Below are 14,071 nucleotides of genomic sequence, written 5' to 3'. Positions count from 1 at the left end.
CATCTTGACTGGGTAAATTTGTACTTTGAAGACAAGACAGGATGGTCAATGGGTCCTTTGGGCGTTCTCCAGCACACGGACTCATGCCGACGGGCACCGTGGCTGCTGCTCTCACTCCCGGTCACGCACTGGAGATGGTGGAAGCTCTAACAACAGGGTGATGCCTGGAGCCACTCACGCCACTCCCGAATCTCTCGTTTCATAAAGAGCCGCAGTTTGAGGGGCAGATTGATTTATGCTGTAAGTACATTACAGCCATGTACGCCACCAACACAGACCCAAGCAGGGTTTAAACGCTGCCTTGAAAATGTGGTAACGCCTGCAGCGCTACTGGCCAGGCTGTGAGGAAGCTTTAGAGCAGAGATAAAGTCATCTGAACGTACAAGGGCAACGCATCACCAAACCTCCTCTGCTGCAAGACACCCCAGGAACCCGTGGGTCGAGCAGAACGGGCAGCGTTACCCGCAGCTTTCCCGTCAGCAGCCGCCCCGCTGCCTGCAACGCACGGCTGCCGGCTGACCCGCACCCCGCCCGGCGGGGCTGCGGCACCCCAGCTCGGAAGGAGGCGGTTTACTCGACGCCCTCCACCTTCCAGGAAAGAGACCAACAGACTCCAGCGCTCCGCAGCCCTGGCGCGGCCCCTGGGCCATCCCTCAGCTGCCTCAGAGCGCCCGCCCGCGCCACCCCGACCTCGCCGCCGGGCGCAGCCCTCGCCCCCTCTCACAGCGCTGGGTGCCCCGCACCGGCACACAGCCCCGGGCCAGCCCTCACCCAGCGCTGGGTGCCCCGCCGCCCCGGGCCCGCCCCGCGATCCCCTCCCTTCCCCTCTCACCCCGCGGAGAGGGGTTGAGCCGCCGCGCTGGGCGCACGCGCGAAGGCCGGGGGGCGCGGAGCAGCCCCCGCCCCGACTGCAGCCCCAGGCAGCAGCAAAACCTCTCCCTGTCCCTCGCAAGCCGCATCCCAGAGCCGCACGCAGGGTCCCCGGCGGGGAAGAGCCACAGGCAGCGCCTAACAGGGGCTGGCCGGGCGCAGGACTCAAGGAGGCCCCTGGCAGCCCTCCTGCACCCGTGACAGCAGCCTCCTGGAGCTCGCACAGCGCCCGGTCTTTATTTTCTTCACCCTAACACAGCGTAGTGTTGCACCCTTTCAAAGGGTCCATTTTAGAAATTAGACCATCTCCCTACTTTTACATTTTTTTATTCAGCTCCTGCATTGAAACCAGAGCTGAAATACCAAATTAATAATCCCCATGAAATAAAAAAGCACACATACCAAGAGGTAAGAAATACCCTTTTTTTTTTATTACTATTATTGTGTTTTCTCCAAAGGTTATAAATAGAAGCTCTCGTTGATTTCAACTGAGATACATGTCAGCTTTGGGGCCTTCGTTATAATCAAATAAAGGTGTTTTTTTTTTTCCAGATTGAAAGGGATAGAAAGATAGAGGTTTGGATAGAAGACTAATGCAGGCTAAGTCAATGGTATGAACCAGCAAGGGATATAAATGAAAACTTAGGTAGAGTCCCTCTCCAGAACACTTTTACACAGTTGCTCTCATAAAAGAGAGCAAGGCCTTCACAATAAAATAAAAGGCTCTCATTAAAACCCTGATAAAATAGAACAAACAAATCATTTTTTAAAGGACAGCTGTGCTCTGGGAAAAAAAAAAATCCAGAAGGAGCCTGGAGGCTTTGGCTGGAAACCACTGAATGAAGGAGCAGAGTTGACTCCTCATTTTTGGTAACTGCCATATTACAAAGCTAGTCTCCATACAGACCCAGCTAGGGAAGCATATCGAGCACTTGCACTAACACCCGAATGCTTAGAGAGTCTCGTTCCACCCCTTCCAGAAGTGTTCTACAGGCAGGGAGGGCAGCAGGGCTGCTGCCTTTTTGACTTCCACCACCTCCACTGAGAGTTATAAACAAGAACCCGAACTCAAACCACAGTTGGGAAAGGAGAGAAAGAACTCCAGAGTATGCAGGTCCCCAAAACACAGAAAATTCAAATTGATTCCTAAAGGAAGACAGTCCTCAGACATGTGCTTCCCACATCATTGCACACATTCCTCTATTCTGAGCAGCTTGATGGGAATTGAGAGTTCACACACACAAAGTGAACGCAGAGGTGATTACAGACCAGAGGAAGTCAGCACCATTCCTTTCACCCATGCTAAGTCGATTCAACCCGAATCTAGCAGACTGCTAGACAGTTTCCACTAAAAACAGAAATAGTAAACCAGCAGCAACAAATTGAGTGATCCACCAGGGGCAACGCTAGAACACTGACTTGAACTGAAGTCCTAACAAGTAATTTACACCTTCTCCTCACATCTCAAATACAGATGTGTGAAACACACCTCAGGCAGTAAAGGCTCAATTACACAGTAGCTGTGGATCTATATCCTCCAGTCTGCCCAAGCATGCGGGCAATACTGGGAGGATGACATCTCCCAAAAAAAAGGTCTCATCTTGAAATACATGGTTCAGTCCACGTTCCAAAATTAAGACCTCTCACTGAGTAAGGAATCATTTCTTTTAGACTTGCAAAGCTTTAGAAAACACAGAAAATTTGTTTCAGTAAAAGAATTCACAGCAGTCAGCATGATAATGAGCTCCTAACCCATGCATGTTATTCCACAGGAAAGTCACGGATGCCATGGAAAATAAAAGCTTAATGGTGTTTAGAGATCAAGTTAAGTAAATGACAAGAAAATAATAATAAAAAATATCAAAAGTTCATGGAGTCATAACATCAGAATAATAATCAAAAATGAGTATATTAAAATGGTTTTGCCCCATCTTTATGTAGAGATTATACATATTTAAAATATTTTCCAGGTAAACATATAATAAAAACATTATTCAAATAGCAATTAAGATATCCTGCATTACAAGATTGTTTTAGAAAGCTTCTTTCTTGTTACGCTATTTTCAAGTATACCAGTCAGGTGAATCAGTCAGTGGTACAAAAAGCTTCTTTTACTTTTTCTACTGCACTGTTTTCCCCACCCAGTTTCTCCTGGGCATCCGGTTCTTGTTCTGCAAGCACACAAACCCCTGCTTTACTGGATTCTTGGATTTAGAAAGGCCACTTTTTTGTAGACAAAGGGAATTGAAGGCAGTAAAGGTCCCACGTCCAGCCACTTACTGGCTCAGTCAGAATCATCATCACAACCATCACTGCCTTCGAGATCGCTGCTGTTCTGTAAAGTAAAATGGAAAACTGTTTTTCAGTATTTCATTTACATCTAGAGACTGACCTAAATCAAAGACATTCATTTTAAAATTCTCCAAAAGAATAAGAAAATGGGGCTAGATCCCAGCTTCATGTTTTAGACCCATCTATTGTAACAAACTTCTGTGATGGTAAATGACACTTCTCATAACAAAAAACTGCACATTGGATTACACTCACCAGCAGAAGAAATTTCTTCTCACTTATATTTACAACTGCATGATTACAACCTACAGTATGTGGGAAACTTCAAAGTGGGATAATAGCATGAAATGCTGATGTTTAGAATAAATGTGGGTGAGACAAGTTAACAGGTGCTTTTTTCATGCAAATCCCTCAAAAGCTCATTTTGTTACACTGTCTAAAGCCAGATTTGAGAATTTTGTTTGTCTGCTGCACAGAATGTATGTCCAAACTGTATCAGAGATATTCAAGGGCTCACTAATATTTGTTTAAAAATGAAGTCAGTTGTACAAAGTAGTATTAGGGAAATACTACAAATGTTATCAACTTACAAGGAAATTGAAGTCTGAGTTCTTAACTAGGAGCCACTCCTTCAGGAGTAAGTCAATACAGTATGATAAATTTGGAGCGTTTACATAACTTTTTGAAGCAAGTATTTTGACTGCTATGATTGGCATCAAAGGATTTTATGAAGAAAGGCTAACATGACAATATGCCTGTAGTTACTCCTTTTTTTCCCTCACCACCACTTGCTGAAAACATATAAACCTCCAAATCCCATGAATTTAACATTGACAATTTAATATCCTACTACAAAACAAATCCTGAGAGACTTAGACAGTTGCCTTCATAACAGCAAGCACAGCTCATTGAAGTGCAAACAGCCTGCAAAATCTCAAAGGAACCTGTCATATCATCCCTTATTTATCCTTCTCCAGACAGCTTATGCTAACTGTGATGCCAAAACTGTTGTTGGTCGAGTTTATCTAAAGCAAGCAGACCTGCCTCCTGCTAGCAATACATCCGTGATTTTGAACCTATCAGCAGTGAGTCCTGTCAACGCTATCACCAAGACCCCTGAGCCAGGTAAGGACTCTCTGCACCACATGGTCTCTTTGGGTCCCATTTAACCAAACTAATGTGGCATTTGTCATAACCTCCTGTCACAAATGTCCTCATACAGCACTGTACTTCAGAAAAACAATTACCACAAGTACAAAAATAACCCTGAGAAATTTCTGGTATCTTGCTTGTACTATTCAACAAGGTCATAAATTTTATTTTATATGTTGAAACTCTGTCTCAAACAAAAAATGGCAGAGACAGGATTAAACCTAACATTCTTCAGAGCAGGATCATTATCTACACAAAACATAGCTAATTTTAAGGATTCCATTAAGTGAAAAAAGGTCATTATTTTCTTCTGAGTTGCATCACACAGAAGTTTTAGCCCTGCCCATCATTTGTCCTTCAAGGAGTAGACAGCCCTCTGACCAAGAAAATTTGAATTACATACAGAACTGTTAGGAATCTTTAGGTCATCAAGTCCAACCCCCCACTCAAGCAGGGCTTGCTTCAAAGTTACATTGGGTTGATCGGGGACTTGTCCAACCAAACACTGTATTTTAGGTCACTCCAGTGGTTGTCAATTCAAAGAAATACTCTGTGAGTTTGACTCAAGCTTCCTCATGTGGTTTCCAACCTACTTCTAGGCATGCCCCAGACATCTTTCCACTCTCTTCTTGTAAGGCTGTTCTACATCTCAACCAGAGGAAGAAAAAAATAATCTTTAACTTAAACTGTAAATTTCTTTTGGTTAAAAATGTATTCCTCACCTTTGTTTTATTGCAACTTACAGCTGACAATAGTTCCTGTTGTCAGAAATCAGATTCTGCAATATCCCATTTTGACCAGTAGGAGTTGTTCTGATGACCCATTTTGAGCTCATGGCAGATTTACTTTAAAAGAATGGTCCTAAATTTCCCCCTCCCCGCCCCCTCCCCGATTCCAAACCTTATCTAGTGAACAGGGCATTACACAAAATAAGAATTAGCCCAAAATCAGAGAATACAAAGAACCAGCAGTTATTTAAAGGGAAATTGTCAACCTAAAACCTAGTCTCTCAAACAGCTTCACAATAGCAAAGGACAGTAATGTGTCCACAATTTTTATTGCTGGTGTATGATTCTGCAAATTGCCCTGTGCTTGAAAGCATTCCTTCCCCCCTCCTTCAACTGCCCCATGCAAAACCCTGCAAAAATAACACTTTGTATTGTTCATTCCACTACCAAGCGTACAGAGATGGAAAAGATAATACACATTTCATGCTCCAGATGAGTGTCATCTTCCATGGCATATTCATGGAAAACAAAAGTGTTACTAAATTAAGAGCCACTTCAACTTGACAGCTTCCATTCGATAAAATAATGGCTTCAATCATTACCTTTGAATTTTTGTTGTTAGCTTGCATCCCAACAGCAGAAGAGTTGAAGTCATGAATGGAGAGGGTGTTCAGCCAGTTTGCCATGGATTTCTCCTCCCTTTCTGTGTTGATAATGGTGGGATAGATATACTGCTCCTTGAAAACAGCAATCTTCTCCTCCTCCTCTGTCCACTCCAGTGGCTCATGCAGCCCATCATTTCCAAAACGTCTGTTGTATTTTTCAAAGTGTACTCTTTCCAAAACCAGCCCGAGTCCTGGGGCTTTGGGGACATCTACTTTCTCCTCTCCCCAGCTGCGCTCTATGACAGACTCAGCAGCATAACCTTTCACAATAGCTATCACCAGCCCAATCATCTTCCTTATTTGGTGCATCATGAAACTCTGACCTTTCACTTTGATCACTGCAAATTCTACATTCTCCCTCACAAACGGCTCTCCACAGTACATCTCCATTATGTACCGCTTGGCACTGGGGTCCCTGGGTCCCTTCTGAGACGTGAAGTTGTGGAAGTTGTGTGTCCCTTTATAGCACGCAAGCAGTTTATTGACTTTTTCAAGGGTCTCTCTGTCCAGTCGATAAACCTCTTCTTGCACATCATGGTCTTTATGGGCAAAGGCAAATGTTGGCAGCATGTAAGAGTAGGTTCTGGCATCACATTTGTTCTTGGAGTTGAATCCCCCAGTGACTCTCTTCAGACCTTGTTTTAAAAGTGACATTAGGTTTTTGAATCAGTAGGTTACAACTCGATTGTGATCTTGCTCCTACCAACAAGAATTTTTTTTAAATACAACACAATCAAAAGATATTTTATAGGACCCTAATTTCAAACTAACAGAAACATACAGATTTACAACTGAACTGCTTATGAGTAAAATTATAATGGTAATGGGGAGACCTTCTTCAGGAGAAAGCTCCTCTTTGAAAACATTTTCTCTGCCTATTCCAGTATCCTTACCCAGAATTCTGATGTGAGAAGGAAGATGGTTATTGATCTTTTCTAAGATGTCATCTATTAGCCTGACCTTTAGCGACACAATCTGTCCAGCTGCAGACACACCCTATAAAAACCATAAAACACACAAACACATAATTATGTACCTTGGAAACTCTGGGATAGCACTTGCTGAAGAAGTAAGTTTATTCCTTTTTCTCACTGGTCATTTCAGGCTGAAGTGAGGCAAAGGCAAGGCCACAGGCAGAAATCCAAGTCAGAGTACTCCTGGAAGACCTGCTGGTGCTGTACAGCCATACAGCACCTTAGCAGTCTTAGACAGCAGAAGACTGCGCTCCCTTCCATGACATCTCGCTGTATTTAACTGCTATTAAGTAAAGCACCAACTAAAAAGAAACTACTTATACATAGGATCAGCCATGAACTCCAGTTCAGACTTAGAACCCCACTGTGGCAGGCTTAAAAACAACTAAAATGCAGCTAAACTCTCAAGCACTGCATCAACCAGGCAACAAGGAGGAGCAGCAGCACCAGGCTGGGAGGCTGAAGCAGACGAATGTGACAGAAACACAAAGTTCAGGTGTGAAGCACCAGCTTTACAAACACTATCAATAGCCCAGACTTTCTAAATATTTGCTTGTACTTAAGTTTAGCAGGGGATGAGAGAAGTTTCAAGCAGTGTTCACTGTGAATAGTATTTGCTGTGGGATCTCACTCTAAACAACACTTTACCAGTAGCACTGACAGGGGTCCACCAGAGTTGATGAGAGCACAGGCCCTAACCAGCATACCTTATCTGTTCGAGCACACCGCTGAAAAGACATTTTCTTCATATCTTCCCCATGGTCTTCTGGGATGCAGCCTGACTTAACAAGGGCAGATACTAAGTCATCCTCAATTGTCTTGAACTGTGAAGATCCCACGTTTCTCTAAAAGAGGATATATAGTAAAAGTGAGAAATAGAACAAATAGTAATAACTGGGTAACTGAAGATGATAACTGAAAAATTTTGTTAACCAAACACTGTTGTGAAATTCTTTTAAGTTGGCCCTTCGCAGCCCTAAAAGCACTGCCATTCTCTAGCAAACTACACTTTACCAGAGAGTGTTCATAAAACTTCTACATAATGATTTGCCTTTTATTGTTATTAGAAGTAAAGGATCATTTCTAATTTCAGTGTGCAATACTTCTGCAATGGAGTTTTTTTGCCAATTCCTTCAACTGCATGGAACAGCACCAAGGAAATACTGTTCCAGTGCTGCTCCGAACCTACCCTCTGCAAATTCTGCTTCTAGAAATTAGATTGGGTTCTTTTGCTCAGTTCACCTGAGGTGTTGTATAACACAGATTATGGTTTTCTACAATGACTTCTGCACTCAACTCACAAATGAACTATAACAGAAATGCACAACTCCACTTGTGCATAAGGCTGCAAAGCACACGTCCTCGACACACACCATTCAATTACCAGAGCAGTAAAACTGATGGGCACTTTCACGGATGCACCCACAAGCACGAGGTTTACTGCTATTGAACAAATCTAATTTGTTGCATAAGCATGAAAGACTCCCTTCCCTGTCTGTGTGCAGTCTTATCAATTATCCCGTGGAGCTTTTAAGGAACACCTCAAGAGTGTGTATGGAGCTTGCAGTACACTGAGAAGAGCAGCAGATGGAGCAAAATCATCCTCTTGCTGCCAGCACTGTGTGCCACCAGACCATCCCTGCACAGGCAGGACTGGGGCTGGGGCACTGCTCGAATGCTGGTGCTGTAACAAAGCACCATACCTTTTCTTCCACGTGCAAACACAGAAATCTTGCAACAGTTTCCCTGTTTCTAAACTGCTACAAGCCACCCCATTAGAATGCATCAGAAAAAGGAGAATTTAGAACGTCTTCAAGCACAGATAATCTTTAGAAGTACAAGAGATGGCAGCATAGATGCAAATTTGTTTCATTCAAATATGCAGCTCAGTTCTCTGGAATCTGCACACAGTGAGACAGCTTGAGGTCTAGCCTAAAAGAAACTCAGCCCAACTGCTTTGAAATGCAAAGCTTCAGCCAGAAGCTGGAGCACTGGTCAGAAGGGGATTACCAGACAGCACTTCAGGTTTCAACCAGGGTGCCTGTGCTTTCAGGCTCCTCAAGGGCCTTATCTGCAGCAGTTTTTGGAAGATCTTAGGCTGATGGTCTATACTAAAGGCAGACTCACTAGAATCACCAAATATCAGAGATGTACCACTGACTTTTTTTATTCAAGTTACTACCAAGCCGTTTGAATCCAGGCGTGCACTGTTCCTACCCCAGCTTTTCAAGCTGCAACTGCTTCCCTACTCAGTCGCTACGACTACAGCTATAAACCTAACAGACTTCAAAAAAAAGCCAGCCACGTTGTTTTGCCAAACCACATACTTGCATCCCATGGTAGCCTTTCCCCGAATATGCCATCAACAACACAATCTTCCTTTTCGGTGACTTTTTATTCTGATCCTCTGCATCCTCCTCATCCGCATCCCTCTTCAACCTTTTATTTTGATGTCCATTTTCCTCTAGCCTTTCAACTACCTCTCTGCTGCTCTTCAGTCTCTTTGTCTGGCTGGCAACCGCTGTTCTCAAATCCTCAGCCATTGTTAGAACCTGCAAGGGACAGAAGAGCAGAAAGGGCTCAGCAAGAAACTGCGGCAGAAAATGACAGATCCGTCCCCCCGGAGGAGCAGGGGGGGCACCCAGGGCTGTTTAACAAGCTGGAGGCAGGAAGGGCGCCCACCCCCTGCTCCTTTCTCGGCCATGTCACCTGCTCTAAGGCTGCCGCCATTCCCTGAGGGAGAAGGGAAGCAGGGCCTGCACAGCCCGGCCCCCATGCAGCTCTGAGCCCGCAGCTCGGCCTCCCCCACCTGCCCAACGCGAGCGGCCCGGCCCGGCCCGGCCCGGCGGGTACACACGCTGCGCAGCCGGCGCCAGGGCCCGCCGCACGCCGCGCTCCCCGGGGCGGAGAGGCCGCAGCTCACGGCCCTCAGCCCCCACCGCAGCATCGTCCCCGAGCGCGGGCCACGCCGGGCGGTTCCGCCGGGCGGTTCCACCGGGCGGGAGAGGCCCGAGGCCGCGGACGCCGCCCTCAGCCCCAGCCCGGCGCGCGCCTCCCGCCGCCACTTACGCGGGCGCTGCGGAGCGACGCCCCCGCGCGGCGGCGGCGCGAGAGAACCACGTGACGCCCTACGGCGGCCGCGCGGGGACACGACGCGCGCGGGGCGGGGCGGGGCTGAGGGGAGCGGCGCGGGCCGGCCCAGCCCAGGCGGGGCCCTGCTGGCCCAGGCGGGGCCCTGCTCCGGGCCTCCGGGAGCCGAGCCTGGGCAACCTCCTGCCTGGAGAACATCCTCCCTCGGGGCCTCAGAAGGGCCACGGGCGGGGCGGCGCGGTCGTATAACGGCAAGACCACTGCCCGGCCCTGTTGGCTCTGTCCTCACAGCAAGCCTGGTCCTTCCCGGAGCGTCTGGGCAGACAGCAAATCTTTCTCTGAGTTTTAGAAAGGGATGGCAAGGTGATCCGAGGTTTGCTCAGGGATTTCCAGCCTGAAGGGCAGGCGCTGGAGCCTGCTGTGTTTGCAGGAACACAGTGTAGGGCCATTCCCCTGCTCAGTCCCACCTGCCACGCATGGGCCTTCGGGATCCAACACCTGCAAAAAGCCTGTCAAATCATTACATCAAGTAAGAGCAGGGAAAAAGGCAAACTAATGAATACATTCCTGTGCTAAATACTAGATATTGAAGTAAACCAGTCCATTTTTCCCTTACAAAGCCACCTGGAGAAACTAGCACTACCGACAGCATTGCAGTCACAGTGAGACGAGGACAACTGGGAGGAAATTCTTTACATGACACACAGGTCTGTCATTAAAAGCTTATGGTTCCCTTCCCAGAGGGATGTAACGTTCGTCCCTGTCCCCCAGCTTTCCACGCATCTTTTGCTCATGCCAGTGTCAAGCACAGGCACCTGCAGTTCCGTTTTCCCATCAGGTTTTCCTCCAGCCGGCTTTCTCAAGCAATCATTATGCTCTTGTCTTCTGCAACAACTTTTATCTGCAGGGATGCACTTAATAGGAAAGCTGAGTACAATAGGCACCCTTATCAGGCAACAGCATGTACCTCCCAAAAAGCCAAATGCACCTGGTGTCACGTCCCGCTCAGACGAGGGGGACAAGTGACTCAGATTCGCAAATCCCCAATGGAGTGGACAACAAGTCTCCAAGTCTAAACATTTATTAACTACTCACAATGTACTAATTGAACACACGATAGTTGGCTAAGTATATAGCAAGTTGTGGCAAGCAATATAATATGCCTTGCATTTCTTAATAGGAAAGGGAAAAGAGGGAGATAGAGGGAATGGGGAAATACAGATCACCGGTCTGGGTTTCTGCGCTGATCCTGCCGACGAGGGTTCCGAGAGGCACAGGAGACATCCGTCTTTTTCACTGGCATCCGTCTTCTTCGCTTCACTGCACTCTCTCTCCTCCGGGCCCCCCCCCTCTTCCCTTCTTGATTTATACCCACTTTCCTTGGGTCCATCCCCTAGGTCGACCCCCATACCTACGTATCCCATGTACGGGGAGGGGTGAGGTGTTTCATGGGATGATGTAATTAGCATGATCATGTTAGCCCTCGTTAGCATATTGAGGGGTGTTAACTTTAATATGCATTTCGTGGATAATGAAGCAAAGGTCATTCACCGGACAGATGGCCCTTGAAGTTTTGGCCAGGTGCACCAGAGCAGAGCCGTCCTGTCTTCACAGGGCTCCCTCCTCCAGTCCCATCTTGTGTTATTCGGGCAGCCTTATCAGCTTCGACCTCCACAGAATGCACCCTGTGACTCATAGTTTTGTCTTGCGAGTGTTTGAGGCATTTCTTTGATCAGCCTCAACTTTTGCTTTCTCAGACTGTTTTTCTTAGTTTCTCACAGGCCTGGTTTCTCGTCTCTCACATCCCACCCCGTGACTCAAACACTCCAAGTTCTTCTTTGACCATTGTGATCCCAAAAGGTATAGGGAAAAGGAAGACAGAAGGTGAGAGAGCATATAGCTAATTGCTGCAAGGCATACCATTAAAAGCAAAAATTTGCATAATATCACAATACTAATATTTACAAGCCATCTTCCCCACCCCGTGAGTCCTGAGGATCCCAGTGATGTGACCCATGACCCAGGGTTCCATCCATCAAACTAGTCCATCAGTCAATAAAAAGGTTCTCACTTCCCGTTGTTGATCATCTTCATCATGGCACGGTCTCCTCTGTAGAGGTGGTGGCATTGTGGATGGTGATGCAGCATTCTCCCTCAGTTAGATTCAGCACACTGCACAGTCCATGTTCCTTCAGCAATGCTAGCCAGATTCTGCAACGTCATCTTAGATGCTTGTTGGGTCTGCACCTTTAATTCCTTAAAGGCATATCTTGTTAGTACATATAATTGCTAAGTTAAATTTTCTAAAACTATTTGAGGTTACACAATGACATTATCAGGTCTATAAGGATTTAAATGGGAATACAATTTAATATTCAGGTACAATTCATTAATGCTTAATTTGTGGGATCAGACCCCTTCAACTAGTCTTTGATGACTGCATCTTGCTGTTGATGGATGTGGTGTTGTAAGGACCACATACAGTTATATGAGCTAGCATTGTGATCTGTTTGGTATTTGCAAGCACCAGTTTGCAGTCACAGGTGGCTCACAGGCTTCCTTTATTTTGGAGGTGATTCCCAATAAGGTAACTTAAGGCACAACTCCAGGTTAACCTTCTAATAAGTGAACTCATTAAATGTACCTGTAAAATTTCCTGGATCGTTGATTGTAATTGATTGGCAATGATTTATTCCACACTCAGCAGGTATGATTCCACAAATTATATAATAATGTAAGCAGATTACAAATAATAACTAGCCAATAATGCCTACAACCCTTGAAAGTGCTAAAAGTAACATAGGTCTCCTGTTGTCCAGGATCAATGCTCTGTAAAACACATATATACATGACAAAACAATGATGGTTAGAAAGAAGGGACAATCCACCTGGTATTGATGCGGTATTCTTTCCCATGGGCATCAGTAGCCACCCATGAACAAATATTGATGGGAGTTTTTAGGGTTAGGGGTACTTGCCCCACAGTGGGCAAGTCTACTAGAACAGGTTGTCCAGGATAATGGAGCGGGTTTGCAGGGTCTTTAGTCTCTTTTTTCCTGGCGAGTATGGACAGAGGCTTAGGACAGAACGCGGTAAGTCGTGGGCACCCATTAATTCCCCACCGGCTGTTTATCTTCATTACTGCGTCTGACACCCGTTGTGGCCATCCTGGTTCGAGGGGTTTTAGGGCCTGCTTTAACAGTCCATTGGTGCGTTCCACAATTCCATTTGCTTGGGGATAGTATGGAGTATGGAAAATCCACTGAATTCCTTCATCTTGAGCCCACTCCTGAACCACCCCGGCAGTAAAGTGACTACCGTTGTCTGATTGGATCGATTTGGGCTTAGGCAAGTAGCTAAACCAACGTTTTAACCCCTTCACCGTATTTTCTGCAGTTTCCTGAGCTTGTCTGGTATATTTCTCCTGAATTTTTGCAAGCTCAGTTGCTGGATATGGTGTAGTTCGAATGGTGACCTGTGGAGCTCTTCCACCCTGACCCTCGGTGGTCTCCGTTTTAATTAATGGTCTTAAATTTGCCCCCTCATTTTCGGGGTAAAAAATTTCTTGGCTTATCTCTAAATCCTTTGTTGGATACAAGGGTCTGGCTGCTGCTTTTGCCAGACTCGTAACTCCCTGTTCACTATCCGGAACAGAGCCGAAATCTGTCCGGTTGCAGGTTTCTTGTTCATTCCTCTCTTTTTCGGACCGTGAGATTTTTTCTCGGTCCAAGGCATCTAACAGAGCCATGTGAAATCGCTGAGAGGTGTTACGCTCATCAGCTAATTGGCTTTTCAGAACTTCAGTTTGCTCTTGCCAGAGTTTAGCTTTTTGTTCAGTAACTTTACGTTCCTCAACCAATTGATCCTGGAGAGCTTTTACCAGATCTTGTAAGGATTTGATCATTTCCCCTTCTAATTGTTTCTTAATATGTTTATCTTTTTGGGCTGCAGTCAGTGCTGCCCCTAATACAGCGCACACTACAGCTTTTCCTTTGCCTGGTCGCGACCCTTGCACCCCCGCAAGTGCACTGATATAGCTTGCCACTGCTTCTGGATTATGCCAATTATCGTGGGCCCAAACCTCTACTAAATGAGGAGGACAAGCCTTATACTCCTTCAGTTTCTCAAAAATAGGGGAGCAGTCAAGCACCGACATTTCCTGGCCAGTCATGGCTTGCCACTGCTCGAACCTCTCCTGGCTTAGAGCTGAGAGGTCACTTCCCGATTCTCCCTGTCCTTATCGGATAGAGAATCGGTATCCCTCCGACCCTTTCCCAGCGTAGAGCTGAGGGGCCAATTC

At 46.2% G+C, this 14,071-nt stretch overlaps 1 protein-coding gene across 4 annotated transcripts; it reads right to left on the bottom strand.

The window, feature by feature from the left end:
- Positions 1-1,279: 1,279 nt before the first annotated feature.
- Positions 1,280-9,780, bottom strand: PUS1 (pseudouridine synthase 1). 4 transcript variants are annotated; one of them, XM_074844266.1, is made up of 6 exons: positions 9,751-9,780; positions 9,009-9,233; positions 7,389-7,526; positions 6,601-6,703; positions 5,645-6,342; positions 1,280-3,205 (listed from the first exon to the last, which is right to left on the bottom strand). In XM_074844266.1, the coding sequence occupies exons 2-6, from the start codon at positions 9,222-9,224 to the stop codon at positions 3,155-3,157; spliced, it is 1,206 nt and encodes a 401-aa protein (XP_074700367.1). In that variant the 5' UTR covers positions 9,225-9,233; positions 9,751-9,780; the 3' UTR covers positions 1,280-3,154. The 4 variants fall into 4 exon arrangements, with proteins under 4 accessions (XP_074700367.1, XP_074700364.1, XP_074700365.1 ...); XM_074844263.1 differs by lacking the exon at positions 9,751-9,780 and adding an exon at positions 9,491-9,715; XM_074844264.1 differs by lacking the exon at positions 9,751-9,780 and adding an exon at positions 9,539-9,715.
- Positions 9,781-14,071: the final 4,291 nt, after the last annotated feature.

This window comes from Strix aluco, chromosome 18 (genome assembly GCF_031877795.1).
Source record: "Strix aluco isolate bStrAlu1 chromosome 18, bStrAlu1.hap1, whole genome shotgun sequence".
Classification (NCBI taxonomy): domain Eukaryota; kingdom Metazoa; phylum Chordata; class Aves; order Strigiformes; family Strigidae; genus Strix; species Strix aluco.
The sequence above is the reverse complement of the archived record's forward strand: the minus strand, read 5'-3'. Positions and strand labels throughout refer to the sequence as shown.